The 26950-nt window shown below is 42.3% G+C and overlaps 1 protein-coding gene across 1 annotated transcript; it reads right to left on the bottom strand.

The window, feature by feature from the left end:
• Positions 1-2087: 2087 nt before the first annotated feature.
• Positions 2088-26283, bottom strand: LOC104618514 (E3 ubiquitin-protein ligase ARIH1; the record flags this gene model as incomplete). Its single annotated transcript, XM_010284135.1, has 9 exons — positions 26209-26283; positions 24427-24494; positions 15436-15580; positions 9752-9844; positions 9317-9372; positions 5125-5191; positions 3835-3941; positions 3280-3322; positions 2088-2159 (listed from the first exon to the last, which is right to left on the bottom strand). Coding segments are annotated over exons 1-9 (726 nt in total), but the record flags the coding sequence as incomplete, so codon positions are not given.
• Between the last annotated feature and the right edge of the window lie 667 nt (positions 26284-26950).

Below are 26950 nucleotides of genomic sequence, written 5' to 3'. Positions count from 1 at the left end.
GTTACATTTCCTGCCAACTCTCCCCTCGTTTAATGGAGCGCCACTTTGGAGAGAGAAGAATTGCGACATTGGCCTTCAGTTAATTCAATTGATATGGATACCATAAGACTCCAGGACAGTTGGCTTGCTCAAATGCCTGGTGTAATTATCCTGATGTTATTTTTCTTCCTGTTGCTGCTGTACAGCCTGGGTTCCAAAGTATTTCCTTGCTGTAGAAACGTCTCATACAGTGTTAGAGGAAGTAGCTTAGACAGGGATGTTCAAGGACAACGGCTCTTCTGCTGCTCACACCAGACTACAGGAACCAACAGATAAGCTGGGCTGATGCCAGCATGGCTTGGCTGTACTCATTTTCCCTCCTCACCACCCCCTGGATGGGTGTTTCCCATAAAAAAAAGTCATCTTACTGTGGCCATTCAATACTATTTCTGACAGCCCAAGCTATGCTTTAAATACCAGCACAGCCACTAGCATGGCTTCTACCTGCCAAAGTCTAGATCCTGATTTAAAAAAAAAAAAAAAAAGGATGACCATCTTTACAATATTTCTCTCTATGCTTAAGTCTTTGGGCAAGCAAGCTGCAGAAACAGTCATCTTCCTGTCTGAAAAAGAAACAAGTAGCTTCCTATTTCCAATAGCCAGCGTTAGTGGCACATTATTCACGTTTGGTCTACATAACACATACGTGTATATCATTTCAGCTTTTTTAATGTGCACAGAATCCAAATAAGGAAAAGCTTAACATTTGATCATAGCAAAACCCAGCACGGAGAGCTCAGATCCTGGTCTTCAGCAGCTCCTCCAAGGTAGGAGGAGGTAGAAGATGGGGAGCCCTAAAGCCATGACCAAGATCACACCCCGGAGGGGCAGCAGCAGCTTCTCATCTGGCTCCCAAGGCTTTGTCCCAGGCAAAACAGGGCTGGAGCTATTCTGACGCCCCAAATATTTGACACCCAAGGCTAAAAGCTGCTTTGCACGTGCTTATACTCAGCCCTTTCCAAGCTATTTGGTGACTCTTCCTTAGGTTTAACATGAGCAACACCTCGAGACCGAGCAAACGTTGAACAGATCTGGTTCAGTTCTTGAGCCACAATACATCTTTGAACACACCCACCTCAGAAAAAGCCAAGTTCACTTTATTAAGCAACATGCAGTCTCCAAGCGGGGACCACACAAGTCTCAGCCCACGGAACAGAAAGAAGCAGCCGCAACTGCACAATTTCAGCCCAGTTTGAACTGTGCATTTCAGCATGATGGGTGTTTCTGCTTTCACCATAATGCAACACTCCAGTTCAAAGAAAAACATGCAGCCAGCCCCAGAGAGAAGCAGCCGCTGCTGCTAACAATACCATTAACCAGTTACACAACAGAGCTAAGAAAACAAAGCAGCCATTTCCTCACACTCTCCCCACCTTCTTCCACCCTCCTGGCTCAGTGGTCACAAGACCCAGGTCTGCTCCTAAATCCCCCCCATGGCATTTGCCGCTTTGGTTTCTTGCCACCTTGCCAACCTTTGTTTTAATTCGTCCCAAACTGAACAAATGCTGAAGTTTCAGGCAAAGTTGGGCTAGCTAGAATGAAGACATTTACATAATAAAATCTTAACAGCTGTTTTGCCAGTCTCTATCTGGAATCCTGCCCAGCGGAAATGAACAACTCCTCAAGAGGCCAACCCAGGGGATTTAAAGGCAGATGTAAATTATCACAGCCAAATCAAACCATGAGTGGCGTTAACATGTTTCACACACAGAGCGAGGCACAGATTTGCTTAGGGAAGCCATCAGTGCCAGACAGGACCCCAAAGACTTAAAACTTGAGCTTCCTTTGGGTCTCTCATTAACTCTTTCTTACAAGAGCAAAACCCACTTAAGCCAAAGAACCTCACCTGATTCAAGGCAGTAATAACACCTACTTGCTCTTCAAACAAGAGTATTTCAGCATACTGTGAATTTTAAGGCTTGCTCTTAACTAATAACATGCAACAGAAAAAATAATACCAGCATAGAAGACTTAGGTCGTCATTCTTCTTTTCATCTGATAAGTCTGCAAGTCTATATATTCTCAAATAAAATGAGAAAACCCCTCACCTTTGTGTTTGCTGCAATCCAATTAGAAGTTTCACTGTCGTCATCACACTTCTTAATCCATTTCTTTAACCACTGTTAGAAAAACAAAGAAAGAAGAGTTACACTTAAATAGAGGGACTGTAAACGTTCCCAAGACAGCTGCTTACATTAAGGCAAGGTAGACACAGCCACATGGGAATATGGGGGGGCGTTGGTGCTGGAAAGCAGAGCAAGCAGCAACTCATTTACTTGCAGACATTTCCTGCAGCACCGTCCTGATCCAGTGAGCACAATCACTCAGCACAAACATTTCAGCAATGAGTCTGCAGTTCTTAAGTTCAATCAACACAAACTTCACACGGGACTCTAAAATAATAAGGATGTTGTAACAGCTATTTGTCAAAACTGCAGTCAGACCCTCTGTGATGCCTAGCTTTACATCAAGCAGAGTTTTTCCTTAGGCTTACCATGCTCACCTTATGCTTTTTATTTTTTTTTTTTAAACCTTACCAAGAACATGGCTTTATCAAATGAATGCAACTAGCAAAAGGCTGCTTGCACCTGTTAGATAAGCTGACCACACCTAGCCTGGAAAGATCAGCTAAACCATGAGAAACCCTTGGTGAGTTTTCCCTCCCTTCTCCTTGAGGAGGTTTATTTTGCATTTGTCACAAGGAACGCAGTCGACTCTGTCCCCGAGGCATGAAACATGGCTGCCTGAGCTCTGCACAGGCCACAGGATCCCAGGCTTGATTACAGCTTTCAACCAGCTCCATGAACAGTTCTAGAGTTCATTGCACAGCAGCAGGTCCCAGGACCAAATTAATTCCTTCAGGATAATGAGCCACAAGCCTGCTGAAGCACCAAACACCTACAGAAACACCTAGTACAGGAATGCGTGTTGTCAAGTGAAGCATTCACTCCTGAAGCACCTTCATTCCTCTCCAGAGGGTCACAGCTCTTAACAGCATCCTCCTCCAGACATTTCCCCATCTGGCTGAGGCACTGTTCCTTCACAAGGTCCAACTTTGAGGCATCCTAAAGGCATGCAGTATGATTTCACTGATTCTTCTCACGCTACGATCTAAACAGGTGAACTACTATGTTTCTGGATGTGGAGAGCTGCAAAGCTTGTGCTTCATTTCTACGTCTTGCACATAAATTGGCTTTAATTTCAAGTCATGCATTTAGAAAAGAACTTTGACATGCTCACCTTGCATTTAACAGGATCATGCCAGTTTTCACCGCAGTTAAAGCTATAAGTGAAAAAAGGGGAAAATAAGCAAATAGTGCAGAGGATTATATGTTTATTTAACTACGTTAACACCATGGAAGTTTTCTTGTGGGTTGCTCTGCTGAAAGACCGTAAGACTGAAAGACCAGTACTAAGAAAACATTATACATGTCAAAAAAAACCCCTCAACTTCAAATCCCTCAATGGCCATTTCAGAGCAGTATATATCTCAATACATTTTCATTCTCTACAGTGCCTGCAGTCAAGAATCTCACCTAATCTGAAACCACTCAGCTGAAGGCCATCTCTTGGTGAAAGCTGGACCTGTCTCTACATCAAAGGAGGCCCAAGACACAGAAAGCAACAACTACATAGTGATGGGCTTTGCAGCCAGCTGTACCTAATCCTGGCTTACCATTTGAAGCCCACCCCCTAAACCACATCCCAATGTAAGGGCTTACAGAATACATACCAATAAACTTTCAAGTTCGTAAGTAAAAAGCAGCATCAACATCTTTTACTTGATTTTCTTACCAAAACTGACGTCCACATTTGCAGCGAACGGGTTTAGCATCAGGATATTGGACTTTAACAACGTGGTGGCAATCTGGGGCAGGACACCATTTTAACAGTCGATTACACTATTAAATAAAGCAAAAAAAAAAAACATAATAGAAAAATAATGCTGCATAAGGACACTACCTGCCCTTCATCCCTTTTTCATCCTTTCAGCCATGACCTTCAGTCACACTCCTTCCTGCCTTACCAGTCCCCTGCAATAAGAGTGCTGTCTCCTCAATCTAAGCATTTACTTTCTTTCTACTGAAAGAAAGTGGGAATATGATAGCCAACTCTTCACTGTCAAATCGCCTCTTATGAAAGATGAGGAGCGTGAACGCTTCTGCTGACCTCTTAGCTCACCCAGAGAAAATACTTGAAGAATATGAAGCTATGAGGCTTTCCATTGAAAAAAGCACATCTGTCAAGTTGTTTGCAACTCCCATCTGTTCCACCACTGCAACAGCCTTTCTGAAACTGCTCACAAGCCACACACACTAGCTTTTTACAACGCCTCAAACTACCACTTTCTAACACCCTTTGAACACCATGTCATCGACTGCGGTACTGCAGCCAGATATGGGTCTGCCTTGCTAGACTTTTGCCAGTCTTTCAGTCTGCAACATGTGCTTAGCTCCACTGTTGCACAAAAAAAAAACAACCCCAAAAAACAACCAAAAACCCAAACCCCACTTGGAACAATGAGTGAAAGCTTAATCCCCATAACAACTTTCGTACTGGGCTCTACAGTGAATCTGAACACACAGAACGGGGAAGTTGGGACAGCGGAAATATCTCCCAAAGCACCTTTCTCCAAGCTTATTTTGATTTTGAGGTTGCAAAGCTACTAGTGTTTTGCTAAAAGCAATTTTGCAGCTTTACTTCAAGTGGCAAATGTTTAAGGCACATTTTTGTTTAGCAAGAACGTTTCTCGGTTTTCCATCTGAAGTATCTCATGTAACGTTCCAGAACTATAAATATTAAGTGCTCCTCAGAACCTATATACGGAACAGCTCTTGCGTTCTCTTAGCTACAGCTGCTTGCTGTATCTCTAGGTCTTTTGTCTTGCAGCTTGGGAGTTTTTTTGTATTTTCCTACAACTACACCTGTGATTAAAAAGGCTACAAAATAACCCCTGCAGAGCCTCTAGTCACACTTGATTAGAGACTATGCAAAAAAAAAAACCTGCTCTACAGTTACAAATAAGCCTCATTTCTCTGATTTGGTATGTCAGCGAAGCCATTACAATTCCAAATAAAAACTCACCTCTACAAAACTATTGGTTATTAAATGCTGGTACTTTAATTTAACCTTGGAATCTGTGATCAGACGCCTGTGGAAAGGGAAGAAACACAAAAAAAAAATTCTTGTAAACTCATTTTTTTTCCATACATAGCCAGTAAGTTCAGGCAGACAAATGTTTTCGATTCCTCCTCTTACACTTGCAGGTACTTTTTTTGTACTTACCTGTTCTCTATTCAGTTGTTGGATCATTTATTATATTATTATGAAAACTACAAATATTGTATTTAACTTCTAGTATTAGCTTCAGAATCATACAGAAAGCTCATGCAGTTCAAAACAACTTGAACCTCTTGGTGTGAGGATTTTTTAGTTAAAAACGCTTTCCTGAACAACCCAAGAAACAGAGCAATTTCATTAGTTCATTTACATTATTAAACATGCACATTTTGCAGCAAATCCATTTAAAAACCTCCAGAACAACTGTTGTGCAGTTAATAACTTTGGTAGACCTAACCGTTATCTGGATTTCAGTGGAATGCTACAGCTTCAGTTTAAATGTTAATGTTGTTTTAATCTATTTACCATAAAAACAAAGTTGATTTCAATTCAACATCATAGAGGGTGTACACAACACTGACTTTAAATTAAGTCAGTCAGCTCAGAAGCGGGAGAGCAGAAGCAAACTACACAGATAGGAATCCTTTAAAAGCATGGTGACCACTTTTCTCCTGGACACACTGACCCAGCTGGCATTTGCAGACTGTCCGGCCTAAATACATTCAAAATAATTTAATTATGTATTGCTGAGCACTTTTATCTACGTCTTCCCATTACAACTGAAGTGTTTTCTGCATATATACAAAGCTGGACTAATATGCACTTTGCAGTATTTCTGTTTTAAATCATACTGTGGAATATCACGTGTGTGGGTATCTATATATATGTATGTATATATATGTATATATCTCACGTATAAGTACTGAAATTAATAGATTATCCATTTCAGGGTGCAGCCAAAATCAAGTGTGCTCCTGCATGTTATCATGCCAACACTCATTAAAGAGCAGCGCACGTGACGATGCGATGTTGCATAAATCCTAGCCCTTAGCAGTCTGGGGAGCTCCTCACCAAACAACATGCTGGTTATTACATAAACATAGCACGTGGCAGCCAAATTCCCAGTGCTAAAATAAAACAAGTCAGCTGACAAAGCATCACATCAGGCCCATGTCCGTAGCAAGCTTGCAATTTTGGAGTGAAACTTACTGAAGAATGAAAAAACAACTTGAACTTATAATATGAATTATAAATTTCACTTTCTTACTCCATACCTAGGCTTCCAAGCATAATAAATGTCACTTTAAAAATTTATTGTATTTTATGTATATATCAGGAATAGGAATTTAAATTAAGCATAATGCCATAGCTAACCAGAGCACACGGAGTATGCAATCCACTGGTTTTGCTCACCAAACTGCCTATGAACACTCCACGTCAGCAGCCTCACCTGCTCTAGGTTCAACAGCACTTCCACAGCACCACTCAGGTCAAGATCTTCAAGAACTCTGCTCTGGGTATTATTGTCTTTTGACAAATAATGAAATGAAACTGGACAAATTAAGAGAGGAAAACCATTCCCAGTGCCCATCAACCTTCATCTGGGGTCCTTCCTCTAAAAGCCAATCTATAAAAGAAGCAACCTCAAAGAAACTAGGTTGGAAAAGCAAACTGCTTGCAAAAAAATTTACTCCTTTGATCTCTTCTGGCAGCTCAGTTAAAAGTACTATACACTGACGTGTTTTCAGGACAATCTCAAAAATTCATCCAAAGATGGCAGCAATCTTTTTTATAGGTCCATAAATTCTGTACTTTTGTTCCCTTTTGATAATGCAAACTCCTCAAAGACACAAAACACTGGAATTAGCAAAACACTCATCACATGAGAGATCAAAGACCCTCCCATAGGAATAACTTCAAGACTTTACTTCATCCCAACCTGACACACCAGCAGTGGTATTTGCAATTATGCAAAGGAAGATTAAAAATGAGGCAGCACTCCGTATGACTTCCATACGGGACCCTAAAATCCATCCATTCCCACTGAGTGGGTTGATTCTCAGAGGTTACTACCAGACTGCTGCCACCCATGAGCAGCAGCCGTTAGACACGCCAGTAATGAAGGCAGCTCGCCTTGCTTATTAATGAAATCAACATCTTTGCATGTAGGTTAAAGCCATTACCAGAAGCATTAGCAAGGGTGAACAAGGGATAGAAACAGATTACCTTCAGCCAGTTTGAAGGTTTTGAAAGAGCTGAAAGGGACCCTCTCTTCAACCTTCCTACTTTAGCTCAAAGGTAACAAGGAACACGGACAATGAGCTGGCTAAATACTCTCAAATCCAGGAAAGTTATCTGAATTGCTGAGTTTGGACTCGTATGGAGATAATTCAACTTGAAGATGCACTGCCTTGCCAAGGGCAAGTACTGAGAGCAGAGTGAATGGCCTATCTACTCCGACTTTCTGATGGAGAACTGTCTCTATACATTACACATTAACCTTGGGTTCCTATAGCTTGAAAACCTAGAACTGAAAACTTTGTAAAAAGGAAAAGACCTAAAAAGAGAATAATTAAGGACAAGGGAGGGGGTACAGATTCCAGGTGGGATCACTTACATTTTTATTCTTGCCATATCATAAGATTGCTATAGTTGTCTATCTTTGCTCCTGAAGGGAAGCATTTTGCAAAAAAAATGCACCTCCCTCCCCCCAGAAATTCCAGGTGTCCCCCGTAAGATCACGGAAAGGTGCGGTTGTACTTCCACAAAACATTTATAGTTTTACTTCGACAAAGAGAACTTGTTTGCTTTACCACCTAGATGCCGTTTCACTATCACAGGCCCAGATATCTCTGCCATTTCTATGCAAGGGGGAATCCAACAGCACATGGTGCAAGTTGAAGACTGCATGGATTCACCCCAGCGTCATGGTTTTCCGTCCTGTAAAAGCCACGAAGTGCAACAAAGATAGTCAGACCTACTACTGTTATCAAGCAAGAACAACAAGAGCCAGTGCTGCTGTCCTCCTCTTCCATCCTTTCCTTGCTACTGCTGCCTCCACAGGTTCCAACCATTTCAGCTAGTCTACTTTACATGCACTATTTGAACAGCTTATTCGAACTGTTGCAATCAAGAAAACACTCTAGAAATTTCCTGATGAGCTGAGAGCGTACAACACCGCAAGTTGAGTTCAGACTCCGGTAAACAAAAATCTCAATCAAGTCACTCAAGATATTATGCCAGCTTCAGTTCAGTTTCCACCCACTGAACTCTATGAGCCACCCCTCAAGAGGGCAAGAAAACATTTCAGCTACTTCCACTTCTACCCAGCCTACACTTCATGACTAACATAGAACCACTAATGCAGAGGGATATGGGAAATCACTAGTCTGAAAGCAACTGATATAAAAACCAGCAAATTAATATCAATGAGTGAGTCAGACTTCAGGAAGGAAGGAATAAGGTAACAGAATAAGCTTCTATTTAGATGCTTTTTAACATGAAGAATTAAAATCAGGGTTCAGAATTATGAAGGATATTACTCATGCAATAACATCACCCAATACAGAAGAGAAGGAAGCTCATGGAATTCACTGCTCCACCATGTATGAGCAGTCATCCTACTGCTGGACAACTTAATAAGCAAAGTGACATAGGCTGACATACCAGCTCAATCAAATCTCATGTTTGAGGGTCAACTGCTTTCTATCAGAGGGTATACAACACACCCTACATCAGACTGTACACAGGACTTCTTTCCTCTGACTCACAGATTAACTATAGCTATAGGACTTGGCAAACCAGTGGGTTGACCTAGGTAGGAAGTCCTAAATTCCTACGTAAATCAAAGGAAACAAAATGCACAAAGCAGTTAAACAGGGTTTGGAAAGACTGCCTGGTGTTTATTCTGCTCCCATGCTGACCAAGTTGGTCAAGGAGTCGTTCCTCCAAGTACTGTGGCATGGGTTTTTCAGAGCTAAACGGGAAGTTAAGAGAAATACTGGTATCAAAATAAACAGTTCAAGACCAACCCCTCTGCTGCCTTAAAGCCTCTGTGCTTTTTTTGTTTTTTTAAATAAGCCAGTACATTTGAATAGCACATGAGTAACAAAATGGAAAAAGAGAGGAAAGTCAAGAGGTAGCAACTCATACTTACATAACTGTATTGTCATCGACTAAGATATCGCAGCCATGAGCAGGGCATGAAATTGTCTGAAAAAAACCAAAAAGGTCACAAAAGTAACAGTGTTTATCCTATTCTTGCATCACAAAGAATTCCAAGGCAACAGACTTCACTACAATCCATAGCAAAAATAGTACATGGGCTCTATCATCACATCCCAGACACGCCACCCTGCACAGCATGATTCCTCCCACCCAGAGCAAAGATGCATGCACTAACTCCATGTAGTTCCCTTGCAGCTCCACTTGTGGGGGTTTTTTTTTGTTGTTTTTGTTTGTTTCTTGGGGTTTTTTTTGTTTGTTTTGTTTTTTTAAAACTTTAGTGGGAAAGAATTCTCCCCTTTTTTTCCCTCTCCCATGTACAGAATTTCTAGAAATAGGTCATGAGGTAGGTGAGTTGACATTTTACCTGTCCCATGCCTTCCTCCATTATTTTGGTAGTTAAATATTCACTCCAGCACTGCATACAGAACTTGTGTCCACACTCTAGGCCAGTAAAATACTGCAATGACAAAGAACACAAGACATTGGATCATTTTACCTCAGGGATTCCTCCATCATTTCATCCTTCTTGGTGCTGTGCAGTTTATCACCTCTCTCATCCCCCCACACCAAATTTGAGACACTACCATTTATTTTGCATCATCACTACTACAGAACATGACCAATGGAGCTTTAGTTCATGCATTCAACGCCAGACTTTAATCCTCAACCCTAACAGCAAGGAAAGGCGTGGCTGACATTTCCATCCTGCCTGGCCATTTAAGTTGATCTTTGTTTTAGGAGTATATACAGAGCACGGCGTGTCTCTCCAGTATTTTACTCTTGCAAATGAGTAAAATAAATGGAACGCCACCAAACAGGTCACAGTTATAAGATGATACGGAGTCGTCTTCCCTCCTATTTTTCCCAGTCGGCTTGCTATCGCATGTGGGTGCTGCCCAGAAGTCCCAGAACAGCACACCAGCTATGCACAGGCACTAATTTAGCTCCTTCTGGTATAGGAAACAGTAAGTGATCAGCGAGCAGTCTGCGTGACTGGGTGAGCACTGAACAACAGAAATAGAAGGAATTGTGTGCACTTACGTTTTTAATGCGTATGCATAAAGTTTGCCAGCTTGGTAAACTTCCCTCTGAAACCCAGATGCTCATCAGATGGAGACACTAAAGATCCTAATTGGCAGGTGCAAATGACTAAATAAAATTCAATAACGACTAGCTGTTGCAGACAGCAACAAGGACAGCTTCATCTGTGTAGGCATCATACATGGAGTATGTCAAGATACCATCTGGGACTGAATGGTTACTCACAGGGTGGAGAAGCAAGCACTGCTGAGGAAAGACCTAATTTAAGTTCCTTTTCTTTCTCTGGTCATCTTAAAGTTATTTTGTACTCAGAGCCAGGGACAAGGACAAACCATATTTAAAACAGTTCACTCATACCACTATGCAGGTTTTGATGGCTTGGCTTTTCAAACCATCTTATTCTCAGCCAGTAAGATAAAACAAGAGCTCCACCCTGAGATACCATCAACTGGTACGAAACTCCACAAATGAAAGAAACCTGGTATCCTCTGCGGAACAGCCCAAAACAACAGCAGGATAATTAAGAAATTGAGAGAGTCCATTCAAAAAAAATAAACAATGTTCTTCCTAAGCTGCCTCCTTGACCATTACAGACTCAAGATTATGGCCACATCACCCATTCTGTTCATCCGACACTGGCGTATTAGCTCGGTTACGCTCATCTTTCGGATGTGCAGGGAAGATGCTTGTTAGCACATTCTTCCCACAGCCTCACCATTTTGTGATTCACACTCGTCTGGCACTCCTGCCATCAACGGAGGCACAGGTTTGAACCTGAGGCTTAGAAACGTGCTGTGATGCCACAGCCAGCAGGCTCGACTAAGCCTGCCATTCCCACAGCCCGCCAGAGAGCACTTTCCACAGGCAGCAAGGCAGTTAAATCTGACCTGACCAGTCAGCGAGAAGCCAGCTGAACATCTGACTGCTCCAAGTAAAAATAGGAGATACCCACCCAAACCTTTGCTTTCTTTGGAACAAAAATCAGTGGTGTGTCCTGTCAGCACCATAGCTCAAGGAGAGAGGCAGCAGACAGCTACGGGGCCAAGGTATATCAACTCCAGGAGTGAGAAAAAAAAAAAGTATCACTTCCAGTTTCTGAACCATTACTGAGCCTGGTTATCTGATCCTCCACAGACAGGCCTGTGGCCAAGTGACGTCCCCTGGAGATGCAGGGTTATGGTAGAAAAGCCCCAACATCACTAATTTTTGGGATGCCAACAGCACACAACCAGCCTGAAGATGGCACTGATTTTTTTCCAGAATTATGGCTTCTCCACATGTGACAGGAAATAGGCATAGACAAGCGGATCATCCCTTAACGAACCTCAGTACTCCTGCGGCAAGCACTCACAAGGAGACACCACAGAACATAGCTAAGCACATATCTTCATTTAAGACTCTTTTCAGTTACTTCAGGCAGTGAAAAAGTTCACTAAATGCCCCCATAAAAGGCAGCCACCACGCTTCCTCCCAGGCTGCAAAGAATTCAGAGTATCTTTCAACTCCTTTCTTTACTTTGAGGGAGTTCCCAATTATTTTTGGCTAAGCTGACAGCAGATGTCAAGGGAGTAAGCAAAAATAGGAGATACCAAGTAAAAATAGGAGGTACCCACCCAACATAAGCCGACATAAACCCACCAAAGTGCAACGGGTAACAGTGACTTCTGAAACAGCATGTTATCACAGGGGACAGCTCTACTTTCACCCCGTCTATACTCAACACCTTCCTTGCGAAGCCAAGCACTCGCAGCAAACTGCCATTCAATACCTGTCCCTGCTCTTCCGGTAGCATCAAACTGATCAAAGAAGGGATCAGCTGCTCCCAAGATGTGTTTACCATCACAGCATCACTCAGGCTTTCTTTACTTTCAGCAGTTATTACAGCACCAACAGACTAAGTCATCTGCATGTCCTTAGAACAAACAGACAGTTTGGTCAACAGCACAATGTCCCCCAAACACTCCCATACCTTGCTCTCAAGTAGGACCTAAAGGGTGAGACACCAGAGTGGGGAGGAGGCAAAGCCATGACCCTCTCAAGTCTCTTCTTGGTCTCTTTGGTTTTCTTTTGGTCTCTTCTCCCAAGTAACCAGCAACAGGACAAGAGGAAATGGCCTCAAGTTGTGCCAGGGGAGGTTTAGACTAGGTATTAGGAAGAATTTCTTTACTGAGTGGTCAGACATTGGAACAGGCTGCCCAGGGAGCTGGTGGACTCAAAAGGTGTCAAAAGGTGCAGGTGTTCAAAAACAGTGTAGATGTGGCACTTTGCGACATGGTTTAGTAGGCATGGTGATGTTGCGTTGATGGTTGGACTTGATGATCTTAAAGGTCTTTTCCAACCTTAATGACCCTGTGATTCTGTGAAGTCCTGTCTTCACCAATGAAGATTTCGCCTGAAATAACTACTGGGTGTTGACATGGGTTCATGGGGAGCCAGAGGGACTAAAATATCTCCCTTAAAGTTTTCAAAGCATCAGGGTGCAGGTTGCCTTGAGAGCATCAAATGCCTCATTTTGCAAGTGCTTCCCAAAAACCTCAAATCACAGTTCTTTGGAGATGACTGAAGAGCTATAAAGACTTCGCATTTCCCCGCAGTGACCTCATGAGAGGGTGAATATTCAAGACACTTACATTCCTGTAATAGCTGTACATTGTAAAATTTCTTAACAGGTGCTACTCCAAACTCCCAGCTTTCTATAGGCTGAAAGGGGCTCTCAAGAGAAATTACAGCATTTTTTGTGGGGGAAAAAAGTAGCTGACCATTGCAAGAGGATTTAAAAGCTGAGATTCTGTGTTAGGTATTTAACATAACTTATCCTAGAATTTATAATTCACATTGACCAAAACAGCTTCAAAACAGATTTCAAAAACCAGATGGTTTAAGGTCACCTTAGACACAAAGACCTTTTAAAGAAAAAATAATAAATATTAGTTTTCCTCTATGCCCCAGCTTCAGGGTATGGCAAAGAAACAGTGAGGTTCCCCTCTGTCATCTCTTGACTTAACACTAACCATTTAGAGACACCCCTGATCACTTGCAGCATCTCACTGCTCCAGCTAAGAAACTGCTCTTCTAATAACTGGGCCACTACTATTTTTACTGTGCTAGTCAAACTACAAAAGCAAGACATATCGGTGTGCTTTGTGCAGTTCTTTCCCGTAGCCAGAAAGCTGCTTCCCAGGCAGCACATGTACCCCCAGCCAGAGGAAAGGCCTGGCAGTTGTGAGCGCACACCCAGCACAGCAACTACATGAAAAAGGGGAGAAGAACAGGAAATCTAACTTGAGGTTTCCAAGAGGACCTCTTCTGGAGATGGACATTAAGATGCTAAAATCTCCTCCCTTTTTTCCCCTGAATCCTTCCCTTATTTTCATTAAGAATGTTGCATAGCCTAAAATAAAAATTATTTCCTTACTACCTAATGTGGAGAGTCTGTAGTGATTAAACAACAGGATTTTAGCATATGATAGAGGGTCAACCAAGCTTTCCCAAGCTTGTCTGTCTTTTTCAAAGCGCCTCTTTGCACAAAGCAAGCAACGATTTTCCTTTGCAGCTATTCTCTAAAAAGGATGTCAGTGCACACAAGGCTTAAAAGGAGATGCATGCAAGTCTTGTGGTTACTGGCTCAAGAGCAGCAGTGATCATAACACTGAGAATCTCAGCTGCCTGAAACTGGGCTTTGCTCTGCTCTTCCTGTTCCAGAGCAAGGAAAAGGCTTGCAGTCAGCCTACAGCGGCAAGGGTACTTTAAGGCTACTCATAAAACCCAAAGCTCATAACGGTTTCCATTCTTGCTGAAAAGCAAGCTCATAAAATACACCCAGAGCAAAACTGGAAGCCTTATGTAAGGGCTGCTTTGCTCTTTAAAGGTCAGGCAGACGTTACAGTGTTTTGGAGGGTCAGGACAGCTCCACCAGGAACGGCAAGTTCCAATAAAGGAAGAATTCCTCACGTATGTCAGCATCCTGCCTTTTGGCAAAGCCACAGATGGACTCTCATGTTTGAGCTTTCCCACTAATCTCATTCTCTTCCGGGATTTCCCATCGTTACATCCTGCCCCTGGAAAGTTACAGCAAGTTGCTCGCCTGTACAAAACACAGCAGAAGCCTGGACCTCTGATTAGCGTATCGGAAAGTTGACTATTTGTGAATAGCTACAAAAACCCCCAAAACCTAAGAAGCACCATCACCAATCTCATCACAAACCAGAAGACTAACTTAAGAGTCCCAGCTAGCACGTCTACCCTTATCTTCTCTGATTAAAAAAGTATTGCACAATCATAATAAAGAACCAAAGCTATCCACATTGGTTGTGTTCTCCGAAGAGCACAACTGTATTTTACTCCTATGTCCTACTTTGTTTCATTCTAGGCTTTCTAGCTTGACAATTTTGCATCATTATTTACTACTTCTATAAGCTCTTTCCTGTCTTATCATTCTATTTAAGTAAATCCCTTTGAGTGTCATGCTTTCCACATGTTTTTAAGTATCATTTATTTGCATATCTCAATTGGTATCTGACTTTTGTAAAAATCACTTGATCCACTGCTGGGTTTTTTTCTGAAGAACTTTACTACACTGCTGCCCAGACCCCAGCACCCACAAAGGTTTTTGCAAAAGGGATAGTAATTTCGTTTGAAAGACAATCCCATTTCAGCTAAACTAATTGAGGTTTCCTTATAAGAAAGTTTGTCAAACTATACAGTAAGAATTAAAGAGAACACATAAAGCACTACATAATTCTGTGGTCCCCCACTGCATTACTGGAATTAGCTGCTGTGCAAGGTTTATTGCATTAAGAAGCAATCTTGAACACTTTTTTTTTTTTAATGCATGTACTACAGATGAGAAGATTCAATGAAAAAAGTGAAATCTCAGTTTCATTTCAAAGGCTTTTTTAAAATATTGTTGGAGAAGTCCTTACAGACTTCTGCTCAAAATGTTTTGTTTCAGATAGCGAAGTTGGGGGAGTCACTGGTGAGATACTACCTTGGCTGCCAGGTACTCACCGAGTTTGGGTAGTTCAGATAGCAGATCTGACAAGGCATATCCTGGGCCGATGACCTTGTGTTCATCTGGCGCGTTCGAGACTTTTTACTTGGATTAATTACATGACATTCTGCAAAGAGCTTCTCCAAGTTGCCATCGAAGTACCTGCGTAACACACACAGAAGAGAATGAAAATTTAACTACCTTCCCTGTAAGACATTCATCAAATTCTAGTTGGCAGTTAAACGTACAAAGTTGGGTTTAATACTTCAAAAAACTCACACATCCACTACTTTTAACAAACTCTTCACTAATATTACACAACACAGCCCTGACCACAGAGGTGGATGTTAGACAACTACATCATTTTGGAGATTCGGACCTGAATTGCACGCCCCTGAAAATTGAGGTACCTTCAATTCTTCAGCTGCATTTCAAGTAATTGATGACTTGCCACAGTGAGTTCTTTGCATTAAAGCTCCAAGACAGGAAACTAGAGCAAGAACGTCTTCCCCTGCAGTCCAGGCATCAGGACACCTTCCTAAAGCACAGGTCTAATGCCCCTAGGTTCAATTCTCTTTTCAGTGTAAGCCTTCCATTTTTCCTTAATAGTTTAATCACTAAAATATTAAAGAGGAGGCAGGAAGAAGCAAATGGTCATGGGTCATGATTCAGCAAGTCCCTAGTTCCTGTACTTTATGTTTTCCCCTGTGCACTCAGCCTACATTAAGTGTGCCCCAAAGAGTTCTTGACTTCAATTTTGGCAATTCTTTCTCTGATCCACGGAGAAGTGCGTCAGCATAGTCAGACACGCGGTTCATCTGATGGAGCAAGTGTGTATGGCCACAGATCTCCAACTAAGGCAACTGCAGGACTGAGTTTCACACGCTTCAGGCATCTCCAGAGTTTGGGAACAACTCCTGCTGCATCAGACATCTATCACATCAGGACTCTTATCTCCAGTCTTATCTTATTTCACACTAAACACCTTACCCACGTCCAAAGCCTACAACAGAGCTAACGCACAGTCCTCCTCCGCTTGGGCCAAAATCATAGCCATTTGAGTGTCTTTTGTCTCCAGCCAACCTGAAGTATTTTAACAACCTCCTAATAAAATAGGATTCCAGGTTTACAATGCTTCCAAAGATTAGATATCTCATGGGAGGGAGGATGCAAAATTGCTTGGGCTGGGGAAGGAGATGAAAGACCACTTTCTTTCTATTTCCTATTCCCGTCAGGAAAAAAAAATTACTGTTTTGGTTTCCAATCTTACAGAAAGCTCTTCAACTTGGTGAGGAGGACCAGTTTCGGAAGAACCGTGAGTAGGCAGATCAGCCTCCCCCCAATATCAAGACACCACCCATCTTTCTCCAGCCTGCAGCAGCTGCAAAGAACTAATCAAACCTGCCAGTTAACCAGCTAACTTTGCCTGCACATATATCCCCCACTCAGTGCCAGTAAACAAGTATTCCCCCCCTCCCACCACCACCAGCAGCGGCAAGTTAAATCCAAATAAGGTGGCCCCTACCTAGGAAAAAAACCCCACATTTGACCATAGTGCAATCACTTACGCTTAAGACTGGCAAATATACCCCCAGCAGGTAACTGTCACTGTAGCTAAGCACACAGGCAAGGCTGAAGTTAAAGTCTTTACAGGGCACATATAGAAACTCATCACGAACCAGATCCAAAAAAAGAATCTCCTGTCTGCCAACAGATCGAAGAGAACCAAGACTTTCTGCTGGGGAAAGAAATTATTAGGTGTGTCTCAAAAATGTGGGACTAGGCCTGGCATACAAGATCTCACCAGAACACCTCTGGCTAGATTGTCTTATCCCACAGTATTCCCACAAAGTCCTAAATCCACAGAAGCTCTCTTACAGCATTACCTACCGACAAGGCCTGACTTACAGTTAAAAAGGGTTAAATTCACTGATGTTTCCCAATGCAGTTCACGTACTTTAGATCTTAATTTTCAAGACACTGAATTTTGAAGGTAGTGGTGAATTCTGGCATTGCAGCATACACGAGGATTTGTCACTGTTGTTCAGTGTTAGCTCAGGGATTTAACTCAATCAAGTTCTTTTCTTTGCTTTCAGGACTACTTATATCTAGAAAATTTTAGCAAGTGAATTCAGTGCAGTGCTATTATATGAGTATTTGTTTATTAAAGAGTCATGGATAAATGTTAACTCCACAAAAGGTTTCCAGCCTTCAAATTGTTCTTACATGCAGCACTATCAGTGTAGGACATCCTCCATTTGAAAAGAGCAGACAAACAGTTGGGTGTGATGTTTGCAAAGAAAATAGTTTTGAAGACAAATGCTATGATGCAACTTTAACACTGGCATTTGTGGTCAGCTAACTGCTTATGGAAATACCAGAGATATTTGTAATGGTGGGCTGTTTTTAAGGGTGCATATCCACATCAGGAACTTGACTTTACCACTTGCACCAGGCAGTTCTGTTTTTACAAAATTTCCGTAAAAGTTACTCTTCTGAGCCATGACACCTACTCCCCTACACCAAGAAACAGGGACTAGGGACAGAAGAGTCACCAGCAACTGCTTTTCGCCTGGAATTACCAATCCCTTCTAGATACCAATGGGTAACTAACTCAGAACCATTTCCTTCCTAGGCTTTCAGTAGTTTCCCAGTAACAGATAGAAAATAAGTGACGTGACATCTTGTGTTTCTTGGGGCTAAAGGCTAGTGATAAAAGTAACTCAAGTAAAATGCATAGATTGGATCCTTAACCAATTTAAACGTTTCCAAAGCACAAACACACTGCAAGGCATGCAGGTGCTTGCATTTTGGTACAGGAGCCACAGCTCTTCTTAAATGGTTTCCATTTCAGAAGTGCCTGGTCTCTCCTACACTTACACAAAGAAGAAGCAAACCAGGCAGCTGAGAGATTCAGCCAGGGCCATATAGAGGAGGGAGAAAACACAAATCTCAGGAAAAAAAGGCTAATTCTTACAGTATTCACCCTGCTCTTTGGGATTGCCACTTGTAAACCTCACCAGTGTTGAGGAGAAACAGGGTACGGGTATTCCTTCTTCTCCATGCTGGGCCCACAAGATGTTTTCTTTTAATGCATTTGCTTTCTTTGCTGTGCCAAGATACGCTGAGCAAGTAATTTCCACAACTATTTGCATGTGTGTACCTCAGACTTAAAATCATGCTGTCACTGGGCAGTAAGGAAACAGGAACTCTAGAAAATGCCAAAGAAAAACCTGGATCTCCCTGAAAATACACAGTTGCAATGGGTACTCCAAAGTCCAACACCTCTAACTGCTCCACCACTCCTTATGCAAACACACCAAGGGCCCTTCAATGGTTAGGAGTGAATCTTAATTCCTATTACCTTGCCTTTTTTCCACTTGTTCAAGCATCACAGACCAGGCATTTAAGCAGATCTCCTTTTGCCCTTCCCGTGTTCTTCGATCGACAGATTCACAGGCAGCAGCTGTAACACCCTTGCCCAAGACAGTAGATAAGCTTCTACGCATGACAGCTCTCCACTTCCCTGTCCCAGCAAACCTTCTCAGCCACTGGTTTCCATTTCCATTCATCCTCCTTGAACCCAAGGAGGCCAAAACAAATGCAATCCCCGTTAAGATTTCACCACCATCTCATACAATTTCACCTACATCTCTCCTGCAGATCGCTTGCCTTAATGCATCCTAAGTGATGTCTACCTGTCTCCAGAGCTCCTTCATGTTAGCAGCTCCATTTTAATTTCTATTAAAACCTCATATTCTTTTCCATATCTCTGTTGATGAGACCCATCGTGACACTTTGTACCACTTATGCTGCTAGGATCCTCCCAGCTGTCTGGGATTATTTTTCCAGTACGATGTCTAGATCCTCCTCTGAACCAAATGCCTCCAACAGATTTGTGCCAAGTCACTCATTAACACTGACAACCATTCATCCCAAAATTAACCGATAAGGGACTTACTAATAGGTTCCATCTCGTCTGCTACTTCCCTTTTGAGCAGAGTAACTCCATACACACCATACCAATAGCTGAACCCAATGATTGCCCCATATTTTGTATCATATAGCTGCATGCCACCATTCCTGTTGTGAAATTGGGGAGAAAAAAAACCTTTAATTCCCTCATCACTTCCTTCACAACTCCAGGGTTTTTGATTTTTCTCAAGTCATCCCTCAACTTCTCACTATTAAAGGGTTGTTTCTCAGTAGCTCAGTCCTCCTTTTCATCTTAGGGAGGAGCACAGCACCTTTAACAGTGTTTTAAATCCTTTTCTCACTTTGCAATGCAGATATTCAGTCGTTTTAGCACTTCTCATGCTCAAGAAATGTTATAGCCTATTCAACATTAGACTCTTTGCTCAATATAGCTGACTTCAACTGGTTCTATTAGTTTTTCAAAATTCATTCTCTTCATCACAAAGTTGTTTTTTCTGCAACTTTAAAATGAACCGACACACCAGTGAATTATTTTCAAGTTTTTCTATTATTTTTTCACTGCCTTCCAACACCAAGTCCATAATAGTATCAGGTCTTTTTGGCAGATCACGCTGTCAGCTTCTTTATTTCCTCAAAATTTCCTCCTGCTGTTGGTAACTGCCTAATCACAATTTTCTAGACATAATCAAATCCTATCCAGGGGACTGTAAAAGATAAAAAGCCTTTTCACTGAAAAAAAATAAAAATGCTTCTAGTACACACTTTGGGATATTTACTTTAGTGAAAGGGCATTTGTGTATGTCAGAGAATCAGTATACTCACAGTAAGAGATATCTTCATACCAAAAAGTCTGCCATACAGAATTTTTCACCTGTTCAGCCTCTGCTGAGTAGTGTTAAGCACTTACTTGCCCAAAGCAAAGGAGACAGCCAGGTACCTACAGAGAGGAGTCACACCCTCAATGCAAGGGGAAGAGGCAATCTGGGCTAGCAGCCAAGCCACCGGGGCAGTCCTGGCATCCGTCCTCTGCTCAGATGGAAAGCAGACATGCGGCCACCAAGATAAGCACCTACGAGGGACTGCAATACCTCTGTCTGTACCTCCAGGGATTAAATTGAGCCTTTGGTTACATGCTGAATTACCTTTCTTTAAAAAAAAAAAAAGAAAAGAAAAGGAGAGAGCGAGAGAAAAAGAAAAAGGGGAAAAAAAAAAAGAAATGACCAGGAAAAGGCACATGAAGCAGGAGAGCTGCATTTTAGACTCTTCTTCATGAGTAGATTCGTCCTCAAAGTTGCCCTCATAAGGGACAGATGCTATCAGCCATGGTAAAATTGGAAGGTAATCAAGATAAAGTTGTAAGCCAAAGCACCTCCCTCACTTATTTCTGGGGTTACCTGGTCAATCCACACCTGCTTGTCTCCTGTCTCTATTAACCAAGCTTGCGAGACAAAGAGGAAAGCATAATATTCAACAATCTTTATTCTCCAAAACACATGCAGCACATCAGAAGCTGAATTCAGGTAATTCCTCCAGTACCCACCTCCATCATACAAACAAATCCACCCCAAAACACCAATTTTGCCTTTGGACACAGTCAAATAATTAGTGCCTCCCCAGTGTGATAGGGCAGTTTTTCAATTGTGGCTATTACTTCATTAGAAGTGGAATAAATACTTGTAACGTATCTGCCCTCTTAATAACGCCATGCAATTACTCCACAACAAAGCTGACACAGACAATAATAACCTACTTATTAAAAACATGCATAGCAATATGAAAAAGCCATGGAGAGGTTTTCATGTTTTAAAACATGGAAATTTTCAGCTCACAAGCTCAGACCTCGTCCCACTTAACACTTCTCAAAAAAGAAGCCACTTCGTTTATCTGCTTTACTACAGGCGAAGTTTGATAAGGCTGCCCGTAAGGTCATGCTGACTCACGATGAACTAAGGTAAAACAGACACTGGTTACGTACTGTAAATATATGCCATTAAGCAACTGAGTTCAAGCTCTGACTTGGTGTGAAATTAAATACCAAAAATTGCACCCAAACATTACATCTTAGCAAGCTTTAAAACCACCCAGACTACAGGCAACAACAGGAAGTTCCTGGGAAGTCTTTCTAATAGTTATTAGGAGTAAAAGAGGCCAAATTTATATCAGTTTAAGTGTTTAATGCAAGAGTCTCCCAGGAAAAATAAAAAATAAATCTAAGTCTCCAACAGTGCTGCAGCACATGGATTCACTTGGTGTAGAAGAACACTGCGTGTAAGCGCCTTTGCTTGGTGCCCATGAGAAGTACAACAGCAGCAGTTAACCTGCTGGCTCCCCAGCACGAGCAGACACCCCGGCCCCAGGGTCAGGCTCAGCCTGGGTGCAGCCCGCAGGGTGCTGGGTGCACGTCGATGGGCAAGCCAGCACACAAGTTTAGTCATTAGCAAGCTGGAGATTTCAGACCCAAGACTTTTTTTGGGTCAGATGCTGGAGACACAGTGAATGGAGCGCATTACTTTCAAATAAAAATTAAGTTTGGGGTTTTTTCCCTTAAAAAAAAAAAAGCAGTGCTTACATTTATTTTGTTGCCTGAATAGAGCATGCCTCTCCACCTCACCGTGAATGCTTCCCAGTGTTTTTCAGCTCGTTTACACTAGCACAATATTGCAATAAGATTATTTGCAATATATATTGCAAAAATTTGCGAATTTGCAAAATATATTGCAATAAAACACACAAAGCCAAGCAAGTCTCAAAAGTGCTGTCAGTTTTGGAAGAATAACCAAATCTAAATTTGGGCTTAATTAGCTTGTCACATTAACCTGAACAAGAACAACCTCTATTTTAGCAAAAAGAGGTGATCTGTAGCAAGCTCATGGCATCATTTCCAGCTCCATCACCATTTTAAACTGATTGTTTTGCAACCTGGCTACTGAAGTGACCACCCACCTCCCACTCTTGCCTTCACCTATTAAGACAGCGATCACAAAATCTTCTTGAACACTAAAAGCCAGCTCTCAGCCTCTTCCCCAGCCTCCTGCTCCTGCTTTAACCCAGCTGAGCATCAGCAGAGCACTTCAGGGAAGCTATTTGGTGAAGAAGTGACAGCAGTGAAGAAAGCAGCACCAGCTACCTGAGAGAAAATATTTTAATGTTCTTCTAACACAACAGGACATCAGCACCAAAACTGTGACTAGCGTGCAATAGGTCTGCATAAGCAAGGGTCACATACTACGTTACTCACAGAGGTAATCCTATAGAATTAAGATAAGTATTTTAATGAATATGTACCAACAGTAAATATTTACAAAGTCCACAGGTAAACATTTACACGTACTTAAAGTGTCTGGGTTGGAAACTGTAAAAGCCTTAACAAACATGGAAGTGGCTGACACCCCTCTTTAAAAAAACCCACAGCTTGATTTTATTTCTTTTTTAAATTGATGGCAGCCTTAACAAACAAGCTTTCAGTGAGAAGGGAAAAATACCTATTGAATAACGGATGACATTTCAGTACACTTATGCAGAGGTATCTCAAAGTGAGATGGAGATAGCCAAGGAGAGTGAACTTTAGGCTGACCAAAAGAACCAGCACAAGGGAAAAAAAAAATTCAGAACAAACAGACACACGTTATAGAGAAGGACCTAAATCAGAATGCTTAACAGTTTGTAGCCAGAGTTAAATAGCCTCAATGTGACTATATTTGTAACACAAAGCTTTCATACTTCCAACATGAACTAAAAGAGGTCAATCTCAGGAAAGAAAGCAAAGACTAGAAAGCTTAAAAAATATAATCACTTCAGGAAAAAAAAAATCTAGGCCAAACAAAACATAAGAGATACCTGAGCACCATCACTAACTGAAAATGTTATACAAAGGAGGATAAATGTGTCCTAAATCCATTATCCTCGGAGAGGGGAAATACTTGAACTCCCAAACTACTAGCAGACTGAAAAAAAACTGTTGCTTTTCCACACTTGCAGCCTGCATAAAAGAGCACCAAACCACCCGGGCTCAGCCCACAGCACCTACAGGCTGTTAACTGGTACTTGGCAGTTCAGCACTACCACCAATAAATTGCTTCTGCACACGATTTTATAGACTACAAAGCAACCCCTCTCCTCATCCCCTGATCACCAGGCAAAGGGAATGGTAATCGAGAGAAGGCCAAACAAACAATCCTACCAGGCACAGAGTCGTCCTGCCCTCACCCACAACCCATCCACTTGTGTCTCTTAACAGTTGTTAAGACCAGCAAAGACCGTAACAACCAGTAAGTCCCTGTACTGCCTTTATGCTGCGCCCAGTCCAGACTGATTCTCCCCCCAGCTTCTGGAAGTAAACTGGATTCTCCCGCTCCCTCAAACTCTCCTCAACACAACACTGGCATTGAAAAAAAGGGTGCGTTACCACTGTAGTTGGACTTGACCTCCACTGTGTAATAACAAACTATAAAATGTACCTTTACCAGCAACATCCCGCAACAGCTGGGAATCAAAGATGAGAAGTAATCATAAAATGCTCTGCTCTGAGGGGGAGAGGCAGGCAAAATTCAAGCCATTACTTACACATACACACTGAAGAAAACCTAGCCCTGCAAAGTTGAAGACAAGGAAGGCAGATGCACTTTATCAGTACCCTTTATCAGTCAAGAACAATTTCGTCTCAGTAAAGACTAACAAATAAACATGTCAGGAGTACTCATGCTAGAATGACATGCAAGAGCAACTAAATCCAAATCCAAAACAGTTGCAAGATAACAGGAACCTGTTTCTGCTTGCTTTTTTCCACAGCCTGTGAAGATCCTGTGCCTGTATGCGTTCAAACGGGGAGGCACCCCTTCCTCCAAGGGGCAATTCCAACTTCCAAAACTTCTGAAGTCTAACAGGCATTATTAATATTAAAAACAAAACGTGTCACTCTTAGCTGGTAAAGTTTAAGGGGGAACATTTAGAGCTTACACAAGAGATCTTCCTGCCACATACTGTGCATTCATCCATTCTCACATTAATCCAGTAATAACCATTTCTTGCAGGTCTGAAGCAAAATGTGGCTGCATGCTAAGATGGCTGCTTACCTCTCCATCAGCTTCTCTTTATCCCAGTTGAAATGGCTAAGCAGTATTCGAGTGATAGTCGCTGGATTCTAGAGAAAGAAAAGAAAAATAGTAATTGAGTAACGGCTTGACCAAGTTGGTACACTGTTATGAGAACATCAAGCAGAGCTTTGAATAAGCAAATGGGGAAATCCATGAGAACATAATTGTGCAGACAATACATGTTAACTAACGTATACTGGAAAATAGTTTTGACTTGACAGATAGAAAAATGAAAAAAACCCAAATTCATAAAACAAAACTATACAAAATGAGAATACAGTTGAAGGCTTAAGGAACAGGTTAGTTACTGCTACCACGACAAGTGCCCACGTGCCAACATCTCCATGTCCAGCGTGTTTCCACAGTGTAAACCCAGGGTGTTTCTAAGTGCAGGAAGGGCTAATTGCCATCCATCCTATCCATTTCTGCCACAAGCTCCACACTATTCGCAGAACAAGAATATTCCTTGTTTATCACAGCCCCGATAACCAAAACACTTGGGCTGGAAACTCTCCTAGAAAATAACCGGCTGCCAGTGTAAGATGAGAGTGTCCTCTGAAGTCTCCAGATGCTCCCAAAGCACCCCAAAATTCAGAAAATACCATGCAATTATACAACTAAGGAAAGAAATACAGCCTAGAAAGGTCCGAAATAGGACCGGAGAGAAGAAGCTGGTTTTCACTGGTCCACAAGTTCTTCTTCCAACTTAATCTGTACCATCCGCCAAGGGTTTGGTCATATGAGAAACATAACAAAGCATATGGCTCCTGTTACACTCCAGAACTCTGTTTTCGCTCCCTAAATCCAAACTGTCTCAGTCTGAGGACATGCAACAGAGGCAACAAAGAGCGTCCTGAGAGTGGCTATGTGTACTTTGCCATTTGACACCAAAATGGAAGTTTGCCTAAGGGCAAATTTTCAATGGACACTCTGAAGCTGTTGAAAAGTAGGACATAAACTAGCAGTGTGATTTTCTGAGCCTGCGGGCTATAGCTGTAACTCAAAGCTGCCAAAAGTCAGCGCTGCCATCCAAAGCAGTGATCCCACCCCATCCCTACCCTCAGCCTCATGCTTGCATGTCCTGTGCTCACCAGTCCATGCTAGTACAAGCCATCTTATAGCTGCAACGCTGCAAATTACTGGCTTGGAAAAGAATCTTTTATTCTTCTTTTCCTTTAAGTTGTTTTTTCACTTTTTCCCCAATCTGTTTGGCTACTTGACCACACCAACAGCTGCATTAGCACGAGGGAGAGGGCAGGAGGGGACAAGTGGGACAGCATCTTTCAGCAGGGACACCAACAAAACGTTCACAGAACTAAAGCCCTAGGGTCAAAATGTAAGCACAAAGGACTAGCCTTGTGGTTTGTAGTATAAAAATGACACTCCTTTCCTTCTGCAGTGTGTTCTTACTCTTCTTATTAATGCCAGCACAGCGTGGTTAACGCCAAATTAAGAAATTTTTCCAGCTTAAAAGACCCATTAGAACAAAAGCAGCTTTAGAAAGGTTAGACCAGATCCCTGATCCGGTCCATGTGGAGCCCCATAAACAGCTGGGACAGCAAATTTGCTACACAGTATGGGGCAGAAAAACCAGAAACTGGCCTTACCACTCTGCATTGTGAAAATGCAGCCCCAGTCCATCTTTGAACAAGTCTCCCAGGCAGTACAGATCCAAGCTCCTCACTGTAATAACACAACGAGGTGCGTGGCCGACCACCACATGCGACTGGCCATTACGAAACAGTGAGGGAGCACCCTGACCTTCAGCATGCTAGCAGGAGTCGGGGTAACAGTGCTGCAGCCACCTGCTAAGGGAGCGATCCCACTTTCAGGCATGTTGACCCATTTCCTTGCGTCAAAAGCAGCAATGGTGCAGCTCCAGGACAAGCTGGACTAACTCGCCGCTCCGTCGGAGTAATTTTCCCCTCTCTTTGAAGCTCTCAGACAAAGCAGCAAGGTGATACACCTCGCTGTGCAATCGCAATGCGCATACACCTAGCATACACCCTGCGGCAAGGGTGAGAGGCTCTTCGGGTAACAGGATGGTCTTTGCACCGTGTCTATCTCCTTAGGGAGCTGCATCCTCACCTTTTTCCCTGGCAGTGGGGCTGACAAATGCTCTGCCCAGCCAACACTGCTCAAGCTGCTACAGCCATGCAGGAATCATGCTAAACCAGCATGGAGGCCCCGCCCCCACCAAATCCTTCACCAAAAGGCTACTCCAGCGTCAGGGAGGAGCACTGCAGCCTCTTTCAGGGCTTTAGTTTTTTATCTTTCCAGGTTACTTTGTATTTGGGTTTCCACAACATCTTTTTCTGGGGTACTATCTGTATTACGTAGCAGTACCTGAAGGAGCTCTTAATAGCTCACACACACACAGGTTTCCTAGAACAAATTAATCAAAGCTGAAAATATACTTTAGTAAACAAACCAATCTTACCTCTAGATTATCTGGGTTATGATACCAGCTCCTGTAGTCAGGACAACTTTTATTTTTTAAAAA

Source organism: Phaethon lepturus, unplaced genomic scaffold (genome assembly GCF_000687285.1).
Source record: "Phaethon lepturus isolate BGI_N335 unplaced genomic scaffold, ASM68728v1 scaffold21933, whole genome shotgun sequence".
Taxonomy (NCBI): Eukaryota; Metazoa; Chordata; class Aves; order Phaethontiformes; family Phaethontidae; genus Phaethon; species Phaethon lepturus.
Note: the sequence above shows the minus strand (reverse complement) of the source record. Positions and strands in the feature narration are given on the sequence as shown.